We start from the raw sequence: 20,780 nt of genomic DNA on the forward strand, positions 1-20,780 counted from the left end.
CTTTTTCTTCTTTAATATGAATAAATCACAACAACACTAATGACAAGTCAAGGCAACATGTTTGGCCCGTAACAGGCATCAAGAAGCCGGACAACATGGTCGATACCTACGTGCTTGGGAACTCGGCACCTAGAATATCAACCAGACAGAAAAACAAGGCTGGCGTAAATCGCAAATCATGAACGACTTGTTCACTTGGCTATGTGCAAGTCGTAAAGGAATAAACTTGGTCTATTCTTCCATTTCGTAGTTATTTGAGTAACTGAATGCTGCAGACCACCATGAGTGGGGTGATGGCGGAACCCTAAACGATCGATACGAATCCTTTTTAATTACCACTCTCGACATGGAGCATAAACGCTTATCTTTGATACTAGCTGAAAATTTTAATAACCTTCACTGTATTTAGCATTAAATTCAGATTAAGAGCTTCTTTAATTTGTAAGGTCATCTTCCTCGGACACACGCCTATGCAGATGACACTCAATTGTATTTATCAATTAAGCCCGACACTACATCTTCTCAAAGCAACGCAGTGGACGCTATGGAACGCTGTATCAGCGCCATCAGATGTTGGATGATTAAAGACAAGCTTAAAGTAAATGATAGTAAGACAGAATTTATACTGATCGGATCGAGACAACAGCTCGCTAAAGTTGACATCAAGGGGTTGGTCGTTGGTGACGCTACTATCAGTCCTGTGACTGCCGTTAAAAACCTTGGATCGTGGTTTGATGAAAACATGAACATGGGCTGTCATATAAACAAGATGTGTAAGACCTTGTCATTTCACCTGTATAACACCAGACGCATCAGAAATTATTTATCTAAAGACTCCACAAAAACACTCGTGCATGCATTCATCACCGCACGTATTGATTATTGCAATGGTTTGCTGTATGGTCTACCAGCCGCACATCTCAACAAGTTGCAACGTATTCAGAACAATGCTGCCCGTCTTGTTTGTTCCCTTTCTCGTTTTTGTCATATAACTCCTACTTTGTTTTCCTTGCATTGATTACCTGTCTGTTTCAGAATTGAATTTAAATTACTTATTTTAGCGTTCAAGGCTATCAACGGGCTGGCACCTCAGTACATTACGGATCTAATTAACGTTAAGCAACAATTCGGACGTATGATGTTACGATCTCAGTCAGAACTATAATCATTGCCACCCAGGACCATAACTAAGAAAACTTTAGGTGATAGATCATTTATGGCATCTGCTCCTAAACTTTGGAACAGATTGCCATCAAATATAAGAGCAGTAAAGGATCTTAATTGTTTTGAAACACTTCTTAAAACACATCTCTTTAGACAGGCATGTTCGTGATTGCTTTTATAGTTCGTTTTCATACTTTTTTTTTTTAGTTAGTCAAATTGTATATTCTTAGCCTTTTATAGTTCGTTTTCATATTTTATTTTTCTTAGTCTTACTGTATAGCGCATTAGATCATATCCACATGTATTTTGCGCTATATAAGTAATAAATTATTAATTATTATTAATATTAAAGTTGACGCTTCCACGAGTCACAACAGACGCCGTGAAATGGCGGCCTTGGTGGCGGAACTGGACAAGAGATGGGTTGCGTTGGGGAGTCACGGCCAGGAAACAGCGGTTGACAGCCTTTTGAGACATGCGCGGTTGACGGGGCTCCCAACTTAAACCTGAAAGACAAAGAGAGAGGAACAGCAATACTTATGATAAGCTGCGTTTGAGATGTTTGGACGAGATTTGGAAGGACTTCGTCGAGTATTTCAAGTTAATTACCCTTCAAAAAGTTAGTTCATGACAACAAAGGAATCATAGCAGTAGATAAAATAGACCAAAAGGAAGAAATTTCTTTCGCGCTTTGAATAAAAAGGGAGACAAAATGTCTTTTTTTCCTTCACTATTGTTTTGGAATGGCAACGAAAAGTCATTTAAAATCATTATTACAAAGCTTCAGAGCGTCCTGCCCCGATGCCAAATCTACGATATACAGGACCTGTCGGAGATCCGGCGACAAATAGATGCCTTAAAACACGGTACTTGAAAACTGATCTTAACGTTAAGAACGGAATACCTAAGCACTTCAGACTCAAGGCGAAAAAAAGGTTACATAGGTAGGGATGTTTCTTTTTCTCCTCATGAAAGGCTTAAAACTGTTCTATATCACCCAGAATGCAACATTTTTTTGAGGGTCGGCTTGAAAAGTAAGTGTACACTGTCCTATTAGTGCTCAAATCGGGCTGGTGATAATTAATCACGTTCGAGAACTTTACTACAGTATTGATTAGTGCACCAATGGGACAGTGTAAAGTTCACGTTGTGCTTGTAACTGGCCATTTAAAGCAACATGCCTGTGTGACAACACGCGTTATATACGTGATGTTATAATTTTGTCAATCACTTGATGAATTACGGACCGAATTGGACTGCATTCTGTCTGGCTTAGTACTAGTCATAAATGTCTACACATGTTTGTCATGGGTAGATCGGTTGTTCAGGGCGCGCTTATCACACAACAAGAGATTCAGCTCAGACTAATATACAGCAATACCTGTTATCAATTGTGACAGTTTTAGCCTAGACAGTATTTATTTTACGATTGTTAGAATTGACGGTTTTAAAAACTACTGACAGTTATTAAAGTAATTCATTCGCGTCCGGCTGAAATTAGACAAATGTGTTTTGTTTGTAATAAGATTTAAAAAAAAGAACCGAAGGCCATTTCTGCTGTAAAAGTAACTAAAGGGTTGCTTGTTGGTCAAACCCTTTAACTCCCAAGATCTGATTGGTAATTCTCCCCTCTAGCTGCAACACATTTCCTTGTAAATTAGTTATGAGAATTTGCTGTTAGATCAAGACAACAACTTTTACCTGATAAGTTTAAATATTCTCATTACCTGTTTGCGGGATAATGTAAGGATATAACCAGGAGGACTTTCATGTTGATCACTTCTGGGAGTTAAATGGTTAACCTGGTGCTCGTCAATATATGACAAAAACCAACACAGATGAGGGTATTATAACTTTCTCCCCATTGCCAGTACTCGCAACAATCTGGGTAAAGCAACCGCATGTAACAGGGACTTGTATGAGACTGTTTGGTATGGGTCTTAGGTTTCTAAACAGGAGTCTTCGCATCTTGGGAGTCTAGGATTTTACCATTGCCACCCCTACATAAACTATTTAAGAAAAACAACATTCAACAAACCTCAAACAGCCTCAGTGATTCCTCTATTGGTCTGTCCTGCCAGGGGCTGGGTGGGAGATTGTGGCCCTTGATTTCTTCATACTGCTGGTGACAGACATATGCTTGTCCCCTAAATCATCACAAAGTTGATGAAAAAAAAAAAAAAAAAAAAAGGAATTTGTCATTACTGTGACTAGCAGATTTGTTGCTATAGATGCACATCAATGTGATGAATGTTTACCTTTTGATGAGCTCTACAGCAAAATCATACAGTTCTCCAAATTGTCTGTAGCATGGGTTATCTTCCATGGTTCAAAACCTGAAAAAAAAAAACAACAACAACAAAAAAACAAATGAAAGTGGAGTGACAAAGTCTAGTGGAGAAGCTACACACAATTTTATTATGATGGTTGGCTGTGAAGATTTTAACTCAATAATCTCCATTCACAGCAAAATGTGTCACCACTACCTGTGAATTTCCATGGTTGTCATAAATTTAACATACATGAGCACTGACTAAATTAAAGGAGCATTGCAACAGTTGCTATGACTACCTGGGAGCAGTAACATTCAGTTCATCCCGAACGCATGACTCAAGGAGCAATGGATCTGTGACTGTCTGTGCCATTGTCACACCCACCTGCAACAAAACAATTCAACAATGTTTAGCACTTTCACTCCCAAGAGTGACCATAAAATAATTCCTCCTTACTCTTTCTTCACATTGTAAAACAGGGCAGCAATGTGTAGAAAGAAAAATATTAAATACTGGGCGATTTTTTTCCAAGTTGACACCATGCAAATTCCCAAAGCCTTAAAGTATAGGAAATGAATGTCAGAAGGTGCAGAAAATTGATTCCAGAAGTGAAGGAGTCAATCCTGATCTTTCTTGGGATCATCACTCTGTCCCTAACACTGGGTTCCAAACTCAACTTCTTTCAACGTTGTCAACTTGTGTAATATTATTACATGATCTATTACACCAATGACAGCACTGCAAATATTTAGAGAAGGTAGTGAGGCTGAAATTCAGTTTTACAAAACAGGAGTCATGCTACCTTTCATGTCTTACTACTTAGATATTACTTAATTAATAATTAATTATTTATTTATTTATTATTTATTACTTAGATGGTGCATGAGTTATTGTCAGTAATATTTTATGAATGTTAATCTCACTTTCACTTCTAACAATTAAAACTATGTAATAAAACAATACAAATTATTACATAATGGTTAAACACAGGTTCCTACATTGGTAACTGCCATTACAAACCAAGACAGTCACAGTTTGGAGTGCACCAGAAGGAGTATCAAATGTCTTGAATACTTCTTGACAATTTGTTTCACAGAAACTCTGACAAGGTGTAGCAGTTTTGCACATTAAGGAGTAAGTTACCTTGCTGCAGAATTTATTTATAGCCTCTGGAGGAAATCCTCTCCTTCTCAGGGCTGTGAGAGTGAACAATCTTGGATCATCCCAATCCCTGAAAAAGACAAAAATTAACCCTGTCACTACCAGGGGAGACCTACATGTAAAAGAAATTTTTGTATCAGAAGAATATCAACTACCAACTGTTGTTTGATTAACAACAAAATTCTCTCATCTACAATTAAGAGAGAATGTATGGTGAACAGTAAAGAGAGTGGATATTTTGATCTTGGGAATGAAAGAGATGGTGGATAACACCTAAGAGAGAACAAAAAAGGAATCTCTGCAAAAAAAATCATTATACTTATTACTTTTTTTGGTAAGGATTGACGGAAAGAATGTCTGACAATCAGAGATAAGAATTTATATTCAGATCTTGGAACCAAAAGGATCAACCCAAAGATCTGGAAGAAAATTCTCAAAACTCCCAGGATGTGGATAGAAAATTGCCCTCTCAGTATAATTAATTATGTTTAAACCATTTAACTCCCAAGATCTCATTAGTAATTCTCCTTACTGTCTACTATACAGTTCTTGTGATGTTAATTTGGAGAATTTAGTATTGGATCAACTTATAATCCCCTAACTGATATTTTTCTATATTCTCATCAATTGCCTGCTTAACATTGTATTGATATTGTAAGGAGAAATTCTGTCTCATTCACTCATGGGAGTCATAGGGTTAAAACCATAACACACCAGCACACAACTCCTCTGTTCTCTCACCTACCTGACAATTCCAGAAGAGATCAATTTACCAATTTTTCTCTTGGAGACAACAGTGTAACTCAAGTTTAATCGACCATACTCCCACTGCACTGGGCAGTAGATATCAAGAGCATTACATAACCAGTAATATGATGAACGCCTGTCAAACAGAAAGAAACAAACATTTAAAAGCTGTGCCTGATGTGACACAGCTAATGTGGGTGCAAACTCAAAAGCATCTGCAGAGAAAAGATCAGCTTCAACTTTTGCAACACTATACATGTAAGGTGAAACCAACATTTGTTGTTTTTGGACACGAGCAAGAAAGAATTGGTCTAGTACTAATTGTGAAAAAAAATTGAGAAACTTCACATGCCCTAATTGTTCAAAAAAAACCTATTGTGTATAGCACCATAGAAAACTGAAACATTTTAAGTTTATTTTATAAAATCAATAGACCCTGCTTCTGCTGGTTTAACAGCACAATAACCAATGTTGGATATGGAAACAACACAAGAAAGTTTCTAAATCCCTCACCTTTATAGGCATGGGATTTACAATATATTTTTGTGTTCTCCCAGTAACCCGAGTGGGTTATTACATAAATTAACCAGTCCAAAGTGGGGTCTATTACTAAATTCAATGCCTATCTACACTGCACCTACCTTGACTGAAATTCTTTTGTACAGAGTGAATGTGAGATATCCTCCACAGAATCACACAGACAATGAGTGAAGTCATATGTTGGATATATACACCTGATAAATATAAAATAATCCATCAATATTAATTCAAATAAATATCAGTTTTATAAAATTACCATTAAAAAGCATGGTGAGAATCTATCATTAATTCAGTCAGCTGTCACAGACTACAATGATAAGGAATAAACTTTGTGATCTGACAATGACATTGATTTTTCTATAACAAGGTAAATACAATATGACAAAAAAAATTTATCAATGCAAGTACCATTCAGTTCCAGATCTATGATGAGGGGTAAACTTTATACGATAGGCCACAGGGTCCATTTTTCCATCCTCAAGCGTGGTCCTCATTCTCAGTGTTGCCTTGGGAATGCAACATGAAAGGTAATAATCAACAAGAATCATTGGATGAAGTTGAACAGATAGCATGATTTTCCAGTGATCAGCAGTCAAATAATTTGTCCAAGTTCATGACTGGGACAAGTTAATTGATCTACCAGACACTGACAGATCAAGATATTTTGCCTAATCTGGGTTTGAAAATTATTTTTATCATTTAATCGGCAGTTTTGTTTCTCATAACTACATAATTCTCTCTCTTAAAAGCTCACGGGAACTATCTCCATTTCTCACAAAAGAGCAAGCAAACAAATGAACATGAGCAGAATATTATTTGCAGGAAGACAAAGTTACAGTTTATACACGACAAGACCATACTTGAAGGAAGTTATTTCCAGGTCAAGTGGTAGATAGCTTCTTGGACAAAAAAAGGGAAAAAGCTCAAGTGGAAGAAAGAAAGTTGTAATATAAAAACCCTTACCACTCCTTCCTCTATTTTCCCTTTTCTCATATCCTGAAAGAGTGCAAACCATGAATGACTTGAACAGAAAATTATTTCAATTTGCTTAGAAGCACATCTAACTGTAGACAAGCTGACGTATTTCACCTATACTCCCAGGATGTATATATCAATTCTCCTCACAGTCTATCATACATTCCTTGTAATTTCACTCAGAGAATTTAGTGTTGAATCAAAGGATACCCTCTGATTGTCATTTTTCCATCTTCTCTTCAACTATCTGGACCTGAAGGTTTGAAGGGTGGATAACACTATCCACTGGATAAATCTCCATGTGGTGGATAGTGCAGTAGGTTTTGTTAACACTTCAATAAATGTTGAATAGGGATTTTTCTGTTATATACATATCCACCCTTTAGACAACTGGGCCCTGCTTGACAACATATCAATAATGTAAGGAAAAATTGATTATTGGGAATTATTTGGAGTAGAAGGATGAATCAACCTGAATTTATGTCATCAAGAGAATTAACTGAAGGGTTGCTTGTTGGTCAAACCCTTTAACTCCCAAGATCTGATTGGTAATTCTCCCCTCTAGCTGCTACACATTTCCTTGTAAATTAGTTGATATGAGAATTTGGTGTTCGATCAAGACAACAACTTCTACCTGATAAGTTTGAATATTCTCATCAGCTGCTTGCAGAATAATGTAAGGATATAATTATTGGGAGAAGTTTCATGTTGATCACTTCTGGGAGTTGAATGGTTAACATGGTGCTTGTCAAATACATGGTAAAAACCAACGCAGAAGAGGGTATCATAACTTTCTCCTCATTACCAGTAACTTGCAACAATCTGGGTTAAGCAACCGCATATAACAGGGACTTGTATGACTACTGTTTGGTGTGGGTCTTAGGTTTCTAAACAAGAGTCTTTGCACCTCAGGAGTCTAGGATTTTACCATTGCCACCCCTACATGAGCTACTTAAAAAAAACAACATTGAAGCAAACCTCAAACAGCCTCAGTGATTCCTCTATTGGTCTGTCCCGCCAGGGGCTGGGTGGGGGATTGTGACCTTTGATTTCTTCATACTGCTGGTGACAGACATATGCTTGTCCCCTAAATCATCACAAAGTTGATGAAAAAAAAAGTAAAATTGTTGTAACTCTGACAAGCAGATTTGTTGCTATAGATGCACATCAATGTGATAATGTTTACCTTTTGATGAGCTCTACAGCAAAATCATACAATTTTCCAAAATTGTCTGAAGCATGAGTTATCTTCCATGGTTCAAAACCTGAAAAAAAAATTGAAAGTGGGATATCAAAGTCTGGTGGAAAAGCTACACACAATTCAATTTTGGTTAAGTAAGGAAGGAAATCAATAAGGAGATAATAATTTGTTAGCATGTGCACTATGATTGGTCAATTAAGCAGGCCGTATCTCATTGTGCACCTGCTAAATTCAAAAGTTTGTTTGAATAGAAATCTTTCTTCTTCATTTGAACCCAGATATAAAATAAATATCTTACTAATCTCGTTTTCTTGGTCAGTACAGTAAGTTATGGAATGCCCCATATACTTTCCCATTGACCCATCACACTGGACAGAAAAAACTTGATCTGTAACTTACAGCACAGACCTTAAGCTTGGTCAGTAAAAGGCATCAATGACCCAAGAAGATTCAAATGTGGCTAATGATGGAGATGATCAAGCATGGATTGCAAATGAATCTGCTTGGAAATTTGTGAATTAACCCTTTAGATGCTGCCATCAGTATGCATGTTCTCTATACTACTCTCTATACATTTCATAAAGTGCTGACTGGGAGAATTTATTTAACAATCAAGAACTTCTTTATTCTTGTGACCTTAAAGCATGATTCAGGGGTGACATTGGAAATTAGATGTTATGTAGTACTACTTGGGGATCAAAGGATTAATTTTTGACAATGGGCATAAATTCTTCACAGTCAGTTAAAACTTCTTGAACTTGACAAAAGGAAAAACTAAGAGAGATATACAGACAGAAAATATTCAGCTTTTCCTAGAAATCTTCTTTAACAAAACTGTTTTACTTACCAAGCCATTTGACCATATCCAAAATTCCTGTAAAAAACTTTTCCTCTTCCTTCTCTGGGTTTGTGTCATCATATCTCAAGTAGCAAACACCGTTGTGGGCCTGAGGAGAATTAATAGGAAATAATAAATACATATCAATAACACTGATGAGATTCATAAAGGTAATGATGATGATGATGAGGTTGGGATTGTGATGGTGATGGTGATGGTGATCACAATTATGGCAGTTTCATTACAAAAATACTAAAACAGAAATCATTATGATGGTAACATAAACAAGATAAGATTTAGTACTAGGAGTCTGTTAAATACAACAGATTTCAACAATAACTGGCAGCATACACTCAACTTCACTTTTCCCAGTGACACAGGTAACACTTTAACAAGGTCCCTCCAAATCACCATGTCTTGAGCTAATCTTGCAGCACTTCCCACATTAAATTATGAACAATTTTTGGCACCATCTTATTCCTGACTTTACATAACCAACAAACCAAAAACACAACCTCACATCACAATAGATCAAAACTGACCAATCACCACAGACTTATACTACTTGAATCTACCAGCCAATATCATCACTGCAAAAACTGAGCAATCAGTTCACCCCACAAACCACACAACTTATACTATTCAACTAAAAAAAAACTCTTCTTTAGACTCCAATGAAGACTTCCACTAAGGTTGTTGAAACATCAGTAAGCACTACCAAAACATTCCTTCTCCAGACCACCCTTATCTGGACAATAAGACTAAACAATCAGAAAAAGCTATCAGAGCATTCTGAAGTGATACAGTATCACAAACCTTACTCTTGCATAACCAAAGTTGAAGTTGATAGCTTTGACATGACCAATGTGAAGAATGCCATTGGGTTCAGGAGGAAATCTTGTTTGCACCTAGAAAAGTAGAATTCTCAATAAATTTCATGTAATATTTAACTTGTCAGAAGATACTATGTAATTATTGTGTAGACACTGCATGTAAACTCAGGAAACACACAAAAAAACAGTCAAAGAAACAAGAAATTAAAGAAAAATAAACATGGAAGTCTACAAATTAGAATAAAAAATAATAAAGTGTGAGCTGGGAACCATGCTTACATGTATTATAGAGTACCTATTTTCTAACACCTGAAGATTACAATGTGGGGCTTTTCTCTCTATGTATGATGTTGGACAATCAACAACAACAATTCAGTCAATGTGCAGTTCTTTATTTTTTAAATTTCAGTTCACCTGTGGTGGGTTGCAAGGTTGGTTTTCTTGCAGGAACTTTTGCAGTCTGTCCAAAGACTCTCTGTTGGGTATGCGTGTGGCTATGATTCCCAGCAGTGCTAGCAGACGCTGCCGGGGATCTGGTGGTACTTCCTGCTGTGCTTCTTGGTCCCTCGGTCTTTGCTCGTCAGCTACTGGCCCTTCTGCGGACACCTGGGATGCTCCGGTCCTGGCACGTCTGGGAGTCGTCTGCTTTCTTTGTCTGACCCCGCCGGAGCTGCCACTGGGTCTTCGTGTGGGTGTCGCTTCCGCAGCTGTGACTTGCAGTGCCTGTTATAAAAGGGTGAGATATATCTAGTTGGTCATCTAAAACAAGGCCCTGCATGATGAAGAGGATCTTTAAATGCGTGTATTATGGTCATTTGGAGTAATGGGTTCCAAGCTCGTGTACTGACTAACTGACTTGCTCTTAATCACAGGAGAGACCCTACCTGAGTCGTTGTCTGCACAGACACGTAACACTGCAGCAGATTTTCTATGTGCCTTGTCACGGTTTCAGTGTACTCTGGGGTTCCTCAGGCAGGAAGTGGGTCCAGCTCCTCTTCAGCATCCCACCCGACGGAGAGTTCTGACTCATCCGAACTGCTGTCCTCCCCGTCATCTGGAGCAGAGGCTATCACGAGATCCCAGTGGGAAGAGCTGGCCAGTCTGAACCCCTTTGTCTGTTCGGCTTCCAGGGGCGTCATGGTCAGGAAGTCCACTCCAAATCGAAGCATCATTTCCACCAGATGTGCAGGCTTGTCTTTCTTGCCCGCATATCTGATTGCTGTCATTTGTACGAGCATCAGTTCTGTCACGGTGAGTCCCAGACCTCGTATCATTTCTTTTGACATGAAAGCAGCCATGTCACCTGCAAGAGAGTCCATGTCAATTGCATGTCCTGAGCACTAGCCCTTCACAAGAACAAATCACTATAAGCTGTTCTTATTCTTTTCCTAAGGTGCTGATGGGGAGAATTTGTTCAACAATCAAGAGCTGATCATTTCCTTCATTGTCATGACCTTTGTGTGTGACTTGGAGGTGATATTGTCTGTAAGAGGAAATGCCAGTCATTTTAAAAGTTCAAAGGGTAAAATAATTTTGGCTAGCCTCAAAACTATAAAAAGTGAAAAATTTTAGTTTGGTGGGATATAACAAGACAGGAGAGGAAAATATGAAGATGAATTATTAGACACATGCCAGAGTATCATGGCTGAAAACGGATTAGATTAACACCGATCACAAACCATGTAATGTGGCCTGTATCCTGATCTACTGTATATTCACCTGGTTTGTGGAACTTGCTTGCCTCTCCAAACAAAGAACTTGTTTCATCATCTCCAGTATCACCATTCAATGAAACCTCTACAGCTGCAGGACGAGACTCTTTTGCTGGCTTTCCCTCTTTGCTGAGCTTGGCCTCCTATGATCAATACATGTACGGTCCATAACATAAACCCTTAACACCCTAACACCAGTAAGCATATTCTCCATACTGTTTCCAACACATTTCCTAAACAAGAATTTTTTTAACAATCAGAAGCTTCTGGGTCCGGTTGCTCAAAGTCCATTTAGTGCTAACCCAGGGTAAAAGTTTAATCTGAGTTTCTTCATTCACTTTTTTTAAAAGCCTTTTTCAGATAATTACCTTTATTCTTATTTGGGCATCCAATCATCAAATTGTAGACAAAAAGAATAGTACTAAATTTTCTTTTACAGCTTTCAGATCTGAAAGTAAATTTCACACTAACCCTGGGTTGCCTTAACCCAGCTTTGAACAACTCAGCACAGATCTTTAGTTGATGATCATTTCCTCTTTTCTCAAAACCTTAGTGTTTGATTCTGGGATGATACTGTGAGGAGAAATTACATGCTAATCACTCTGAGAGGGTAAAAGGATGATACTATGAGGAGAAATTACATGCTAATCACTCTGAGAGGGTAAAAGGATGATACTATGAGAAGAAATTACGTGCTAATCACTCTGAGAGGGTAAAAGGATGATACTATGAGGAGAAATTACATGCTAATCACTCTGAGAGAGTAAAAGGATGATACTATGAGGAGAAATTACATGCTAATCACTCTGAGAGGGTAAAAGGATGATACTATGAGGAGAAATTATATGCTGATCACTCTGAGAGGGTAAAAGGATGATACTATGAGGAGAAATTATATGCTAATCACTCTGAGAGGGTAAAAGGATGATACTATGAGGAGAAATTATATGCTGATCACTCTGAGAGGGTAAAAGGATGATACTATGAGGAGAAATTATATGCTGATCACTCTGAGAGGGTAAAAGGATGATACTATGAGGAGAAATTACATGCTAATCACTCAGAGAGGGTAAAAGGATGATACTATGAGGAGAAATTACATGCTAATCACTCTGAGAGGGTAAAAGGATGATACTATGAGGAGAAATTACATGCTAATCACTCTGAGAGGGTAAAAGGATGATACTATGAGAAGAAATTACGTGCTAATCACTCTGAGAGGGTAAAAGGATGATACTATGAGGAGAAATTACATGCTAATCACTCTGAGAGAGTAAAAGGATGATACTATGAGGAGAAATTACATGCTAATCACTCTGAGAGGGTAAAAGGATGATACTATGAGGAGAAATTATATGCTGATCACTCTGAGAGGGTAAAAGGATGATACTATGAGGAGAAATTATATGCTAATCACTCTGAGAGGGTAAAAGGATGATACTATGAGGAGAAATTATATGCTGATCACTCTGAGAGGGTAAAAGGATGATACTATGAGGAGAAATTATATGCTGATCACTCTGAGAGGGTAAAAGGATGATACTATGAGGAGAAATTACATGCTAATCACTCAGAGAGGGTAAAAGGATGATACTATGAGGAGAAATTACATGCTAATCACTCTGAGAGGGTAAAAGGATGATACTATGAGGAGAAATTACATGCTAATCACTCTGAGAGGGTAAAAGGATAATACTATGAGGAGAAACTATATGCTGATCACTCTGAGAGGGTAAAAGGATGATACTATGAGGAGAAATTACATGCTAATCACTCTGAGAGGGTAAAAGGATGATACTATGAGGAGAAATTATATGCTAATCACTCTGAGAGGGTAAAAGGATGATACTATGAGGAGAAATTACATGCTAATCACTCTGAGAGGGTAAAAGGATGATACTATGAGGAGAAATTATATGCTAATCACTCTGAGAGGGTAAAAGGATGATACTATGAGGAGAAATTAAATGCTAATCACTCTGAGAGGGTAAAAGGATGATACTATGAGGAGAAATTATATGCTAATCACTCTGAGAGGGTAAAAGGATGATACTATGAGGAGAAATTACATGCTAATCACTCTGAGAGGGTAAAAGGATGATACTATGAGGAGAAATTATATGCTAATCACTCTGAGAGGGTAAAAGGATGATACTATGAGGAGAAATTAAATGCTAATCACTCTGAGAGGGTAAAAGGATGATACTATGAGGAGAAATTATATGCTAATCACTCTGAGGGTAAAAGGATGATACTATGAGGAGAAATTATATGCTGATCACTCTGAGAGGGTAAAAGGATGATACTATGAGGAGAAAATTTAATTATATGCTAATCACTCTGAGAGGGTAAAAGGACCAAACTTCAAATCATACAATATTGTTTGAAAAATGGTTCATTTACGTAAATTATCCTTAACCCTTTAACTCCCAAGATTTCATTAGTAATATACAGTTCTTGTGATGTGCATTTGGAGAATTCAGGGCATGAAATTGCGCCTAATACAGGCACCAATGCCACTAAATTTTTACTTTGGCGACCAACTCTTTTTGAATTGGCTACCACTTTGAAGAATTTAGAAGCCAAGTGGCTATCAGAAAAAAGAATTAATTTCATGCCCTGGAATTTGGTATTGGATCAACTGATAATCCCCTAACTGATATTTTTCTTTATTCTCATCACTTGTTTGCTTGATATTGCATTGATTTTGTAAGGAGAGATTCTGTCTTGGTCACTCATGGGAGTCAAAGCCATTGACCCCTGAGAGTGACTTATAAACCATCTCCATCAATTACTTTTGCTGCTCATTGTCTGGTTCTACGCAATTGGTTATATCAAGGAGGAAAATTTAAAATATGATGCTATAAATACAAGTCTCTGGTTACGTCACCTTTGTTTTGAAAGCCTGCATGTCTGCTTCAGTTTTAGGTCCAAGCAAATCTAAGATCTGTAAAAAAAAGTCAAATTACCAACAATAAATACCAGCCAACAAAAGAGCCATTGTTAAATATTAATAGTTACACCTGTGTGAAATCAAACCTTCTAAAACATAAGTCCCTAATATTCAAACATCAATATTTTCCTGCTTTTGAACATTTTGGAGCATTGTTCTCAATTTCTTCTAACAAATGTTAAGTTAACATAACTTAGTCTCTACTTGTGACAGCAATCATGGATCTTCTATCTAATATAGGACATTTTCTTCAGTCTAAGGGCAACTTATTCCTGTCAGCAGTGAAGGCTTCCTTTGACCTGGTGTGAGTTCAATGTTCCTGGCAAAACTGATGGATGGAGTGACAACTGATGGACATACAGAATGACAAGCAGACAGTAAGACTGATTTATAGCAAGCTATTGTACCACAAATCTGCATATCAATTTCTGCTTTCACAGCTTTTCCATCTGCCCACTTTAACTTTTCTCTCGCCTTTCCTAAAATTTAAAACAAAGTAAAAACAGGTCATATATCTTTACTAATACAAACAATATCCATTAAATAAGCTCACAAGAGGATTTATAATTTTCAGGGCTTCCAGACAAGGGGCACATTAGAGGGGGCCTTTTTACAGAGGGGCTTATTTGAGAGGGGCTCGTCAGAGAGGGGCTTATTAGGGAAGGACTATTTACAGGAGGGAGGCGTTATGAGAGAGAGGACTCATTAGACACTCAGAGAAAGGGGCTCATTAGACACTGTGAAAGAATAAAGTCTCATTCTAAACTCACCCATTATTATTCCAACATTAAATTTGTAGCGTTTCTTCAACAATTCTTCCTTGTGTTTCTTGATAAGTTCTTCAACCTTGCAGAAAAAAAAAGACAAATAAAATCAAACCAAAAACTCCCTGAAATGAGTGTTATCTTAATCCTTAGTATTAGTAATGGTATTATTAACCCTCTACACCCTAACATTAGTAGACATATTCTCCATACTGTTCATCATACATTCCCTAAGTTGCTGAAAAGGAGAATTTGTTTAATAATCATGAGTTTCTTTTGTTGGTGATCATTTCCCTTATTCTCATGACATTATTGTGTGATTCAGGGGTGATATTGTAAGGAGAAATTAGATGCTAGTCACTCTTAGAGGTTAAAGGGTTAAGTTGTAATACACTTAAATGATTCTCCCTTTCAACTGATATACAGTACCTTGCAATTCAAGTAAGTTAAGTGAAACTGATGTGAGCTACTTTAAAAGAGTAAATTAAATCTTTCAATATTTTACTTACACAGTCTTCAATCTGATCAGGTATGATGTTTACTCCAATACCACAATTTTTTTCAAAGGCAGCCACATCAACAGGCAAAACTGGATTGGCCTTCATAAAATCCACTGCAGCTAAGATAAAATAAAAGTAACACATAATATGAATATTAATTAACTGATTGAACCCAGGGATAGAATTTATTTATGTCGTCCAATCAGACAAAGGCAGTCTGGAGAAGTACTAATGTTCATATCAGTTCGTGATATTTTGACAACCCCAGGGGAAGTCTTCATCTTGTCTCCATTCTGATAATGACCTCCGCAATGATTTTTAAAATGTCAGTCACTTCCACCAACTGCAATCCTTGTCAATTTACTCAGACAATCAGACAGGACCGTCAAATTTATCAATCCCCTGAAATACCTTCGAAATAATTAATCACCAACTAAACAATAAGTACTTCTTAATCACCAAGTTCAAGGTCCATACTGTAACTTATGACCGATTTTTTTTGCACAGGTCAAGAAAAATTCCATTGGGTAAAATCCCAGCATAAAAAAACCATGTTCTGTAATAATAATGATAATAATAATAATAATAATAATAATAATAATAGTAATAAATTTAATAGTTATATAGCATAAAATTCATTAAAGGTATATGATCTAATGCACTTTGCAATAAATTTAAAAAATATCAAAAGAAACCCCAGAGAATATGATAGTTAGATTACAAAATGAAAACAAAATTATATTTAACAATAAATTAAAAATTGATTAAAAATCTATATGTGACCCTCCACGGGAAAACGGACACTAACGCTTTTCCGTTAAACAGTCTCGAAAAACGGTTGTAAACGAATAGTAGACGGTTAACTCGAGCGTTTAAACGGATGCCATAACCGCTTAAACGGATGGCAAAAAATTTAAACCAAGTCGACCAAGTTGACCAAAGTCCAAAAACGGATAGCTTAGGCCTTCAAACGGTTGACCAAAAATAAAAACGGATAGCACGAAACGTTAAACGGTTGACCAAAGTTCAAAAACGGATGGCTCACACTGTTAAACGGTTGACCAAAAATAAAAACGGTCCGCCCGAAACGTTAAACAGTTGACCAAAGTCCAAAAACGGATAGCTTAAACCGAGAAACGGTTGACCAAAATCGACAAACGATGAGCTTAAAATTAATGTTTAAAGGCTGTGGTTGAGCCGGCGAGATCTTCTGCGGAAAAACTTTCAGAGTGACAACGGATAATTATCCTTTAAAGCGAAAATATTGAGCATGATAATTTGAAAAGTAATAACTAGCATATACTTGCGCATTTTATTTCTGGGTTAATTACTGCCGCTTTCGTGTGACATTCATGAAATAAGCGCAATTTACTGAGAATAGTTTCGCTGCCGAATATCCTGAACGGCTACCGCGAGAAACTCATAATCTTCTCCTTTGTTTATTCTTATTATTATTGAAAATGAACTTCATTGCTTCCTGTTCGGAAGTTTCGCGAAACAAATTTGCATATGCAATGCCGCCACGTGGTCTGAAGCCGAGACCTTTCAAGGTCAAATAACGCAATGAAGTTCCATTGCAAATAAAAGGTCGAATCGGTGTCACGCACCAAGCGGGGCCGTTAAAGTGATTGTCAATAAAACCAAAAATGATGAATCAAGATGATATAAACAGAAAGAGAGTAGCAGATTTAACTTGTTTGTCAAAGGCTGCGACGGAAACTCGCTTACTATGATCACGCAAAAGATAAAACCAAAATAAGATACGGTCTTTCTGTATTTCAAGAACCGGCGAGTATCGAGCGAACGTAAGATTGATACTTCGAACTGCCTATTACAGAATGTTAGGCAAACAGTCCAAAGCTTTCCGTGGAACTTTAAACGGATAGCTTTTTTTTTTTAAACGGTTAAGCAAACCGTTTAAATGTTTTTGCTAGAGCGTCGAACGGATGCAAATTTTTTTAAACGGATGCAAATTTTTTTAAACGGATGAGCAAACCGCTTAAACGTTTTGGCAAAAGCGTTAAACGGATGCAAATTTTTTTAAACGGATGAGCAAACCGCTTAAACGTTTTAGCTAAAGCGTTAAACGGATGCAATTTTTTTTAAACGGATAAGCAAACCGTTTAAACGCTTTCATGAACCGTTTAAACGGATATAAACGGATAGTAAACGGTTTTGCAGCTTAAACGGAAAAGCGTTAGTGTCCGTTTTCCCGTGGAGGGTCACATATAGTAGATAGTCTAAAAATGTTCACACAGTTAACAGTATGCTTGTTTAAAAAGATGCGTTTTCAGTTGTTTCTTAAAAATATTTACACTACTTACACTTTATTTACAGTATGAACCAAGAAAACAAGGTTAGTAACTTAAAAATATTTTTTTTTCCATCTCTGGGTTAAATTAGAGGGGGTAGATTTTGACCTAAACACACTTTTTGATTTAGCACACCATATAGTAAAAAAAGGCTTAATGAACTGACCAATGATGATGCACATAGTAATTCAGAGATATAATAAAAAACCTCATCAATTCCAGCTTCTCCTCCCTTTCTTACGCTAGATAGCAACATTATACCTGTCAGTTGTATCGCAGATGCCAACTTCTTGTTTGCAATGTAGTTACTAACAAACTTGATCTGTGATTCATCTTTGATATTGCTGCTTGCCAAGGAGTACATCAAAACACCAGTGGGTTTCCCAATTGCGTCTGTGGATTTTTCTTTCACTTGTTAAAAACAAAAAAATTGTGATGCTCAATCTAAGCATAGAGAAGCAGTGAACACAAGAAATAGCCCTCATCAATTCTACAGTGTAGGACAGTTGTACTATGGACACTAGAATCTATTTGCCCCAGCCTGGTGTCATACTGACTGTTTCACAAAGGTACAAGCATGTCTTCACAATTCATTAGATACAAAGAAAAGGGCAAAAAGGAAAAAGGAGATCAACTACAAGGCCAAAGATTACAGAGTGACCATGGGCTTAAAAGAGTGAAACTCAAAATTGCTCCTGCTTGTCCTTATTTCGGTTGCTTCATTTTGTGTCTTGATTACTTCATCTCCATTAGCACTCTGAGGCAAGTTGTTCAAAGGCCAATTAGCACTAATCCAAAGTTAAATTTTAATCAGGGTGTCTTTATTCCTTTGATCAATAGCCTTCTCGGGATAATTTTCGTGATTTTTTTTTAAAGGATCCAAGGCAAAAAAGGCAAAAAAGTTATACCAAAATTATAATTTATTTTTACACTTTCACATCTGAAATCAGGTTTCACACTAACCCTGGGTTATCTTAACCCAGCTTTGAACAACCCAGCCCTGCTTTACAAATGAACATGCAGGATGCAAGTAGAGAAGGATAAAAAAGAGTGTTTGCATGAACATAAAGCCAGATATTTACACAAGGTCTAGGATAAACCAAGCTTTTATGCAATCAATGGGCCTCAGGCACACTACAAGAGGGTTGATTGACTTAAAAATGCCCTTTCACTGGAAGCTTTCAGCTATCTCAACCCTGTTCCCAAAAAAAAATGTTCAGATAAAGGGTTTAGTTAAACTGAGGATTGTTTACAATGCGGTTTTGTTAAACAACAGCTAAACTTTGTTTAAATAATCAGCCCTCAGTGACTGAGTTAGGTTCAGTTGGACAGCGAATATTTAGCTTTGAGTCATGACATACAACCCTTAACATTCTCGTCCAGTCCTCTCACTCACTCAATTTGTACTCAATATATTACTAATGTACTGTTCAAAACCAATATATGCTCATTTACATAACAAATCTTCATTCTAGTAGTGCATTTTAATTTCATCACAAAAAAGCAAGATTTCCAATTATTGCAAGAATCGTAAGAAAGAGGAAAACTTAAGACTTTATGTTACCCACTTATGTTACTATTACATGTAAGTACCAGTTATTGCATCAGCCTACGAAGAACTGATCGAGCTGATATAAGATAGAGGGATTGCAGTAGCACCTTTAACAAACATTCTCAGCCAATCTATCGAAATCACTAAAAATATACAAACATTATTTCAAGCAAGCGCATCCATGATCAGTTAATACTCCACAAAAATCACAGGCTATTAAAATCTATCGAATGAAAACCACAAGCTTTTACTCACCAAAGTTATGATGGATTCCAGTCGCTTCGAAAGCGTGTCATTCTTCAGTGTTTCCTGAGCTTTCTGCTCGCTTAAACCAATACTTTGGAAAAGTCCAGCCTTGTCCATCACCGATCGACTAACAATAACAGGAGAAAAATTCTCACAAAGCGCGGAAGCAAAAGAACGAAACCTTAAAATTTTACCCTGGGTTAGCACTAATCAGACTTTGAGCAATTGGGCCCCAAAGCTTCTGACTGTTAAACACATTATTGCTCAGGAAATGTGTTGGGAACAGTATGGAGAATACGCTTACTGATGTTCAAAAAAATCAAATCAAAAAAAATCAAAATTGATTGATTGATTGATTGATTTTGATTCCAGTCGCTTCGAAAGCGTGTCATTCTTCAGTGTTTCCTGAGCTTTCTGCTCGCTTAAACCAATACTTTGGAAAAGTCCAGCCTTGTCCATCACCGATCGACTAACAATAACAGGAGGAAAGTTCTCACAAAGCGCGGAAGCAAAAGAACGAAACCTTATTCTACGAGGAAACAGCCACATGCATGGAATAGACTATAACTTTGTAGCCGCGCAAGCTCGTTTAAGAAGACTAGGTCGAGACTGGCTTGGTTTATTGGATCTAAATTTATTTTGGCGGTGTCACAGTACGTTTCCTAAGGTAGACTTGCCAAGGTGTTGACAAGAAGAATTTGTGTACCAATCAAGAGCTTCTTTAGTTTTGTGATCATTTCCTTTATTATTGTGACCTTCATGCGTGATTTAGGGATGATATTTTAAGGAAAAATCAGATACATAGATAAATACATCAATAGAATGATGAACTTTGCTCCAGAGTAGCCCATTCACCCTAGTGTCTGGTATCTAGAAGAGCCCTGGAGTTGAAACAAACAATACTGTCGTAGATATTAAAAATTACATATAAAAACTCAAATATATTCCTAAAATTAGACGAGTTACAGGTGAAAAATTATTTTAAAAAATGATACTATCGAAAACTTGT

The 20,780-nt window shown here is 37.0% G+C and overlaps 2 protein-coding genes across 2 annotated transcripts in view; both read right to left on the minus strand.

The window, feature by feature from the left end:
* Positions 1–855: 855 nt before the first annotated feature.
* On the minus strand, positions 856–20,319 carry LOC149045953 (glutamine--tRNA ligase-like). The gene is made up of 22 exons (XM_089205987.1): positions 20,295–20,319; positions 19,777–19,952; positions 18,235–18,381; positions 15,671–15,780; positions 15,168–15,243; positions 14,810–14,876; positions 14,335–14,389; positions 11,452–11,587; positions 10,707–11,035; positions 10,147–10,455; positions 9,721–9,807; positions 8,909–9,008; positions 8,047–8,125; positions 7,839–7,947; positions 6,849–6,881; positions 6,294–6,391; positions 5,987–6,079; positions 5,344–5,481; positions 4,581–4,668; positions 3,736–3,821; positions 3,203–3,311; positions 856–1,670 (listed from the first exon to the last, which is right to left on the minus strand). The coding sequence occupies exons 2-22, from the start codon at positions 19,886–19,888 to the stop codon at positions 1,665–1,667; spliced, it is 2,367 nt and encodes a 788-aa protein (XP_089062113.1). The 5' UTR covers positions 19,889–19,952; positions 20,295–20,319; the 3' UTR covers positions 856–1,664.
* The window catches only part of LOC149045954 (glutamine--tRNA ligase-like), a 33,981-nt gene continuing 16,630 nt past the window's right edge, over positions 3,430–20,780 (minus strand). The window contains exon 4 of the mRNA XM_089206712.1: positions 3,430–3,500. The gene's annotated coding sequence lies outside the window, so the exon portion shown is untranslated. The remainder of the gene's footprint in view (positions 3,501–20,780) is intronic.

The sequence above is a fragment of the Pocillopora damicornis genome, chromosome 5, assembly GCF_964200805.1.
Source record: "Pocillopora damicornis chromosome 5, jaPocDami1.2, whole genome shotgun sequence".
NCBI classification, from domain to species: domain Eukaryota; kingdom Metazoa; phylum Cnidaria; class Anthozoa; order Scleractinia; family Pocilloporidae; genus Pocillopora; species Pocillopora damicornis.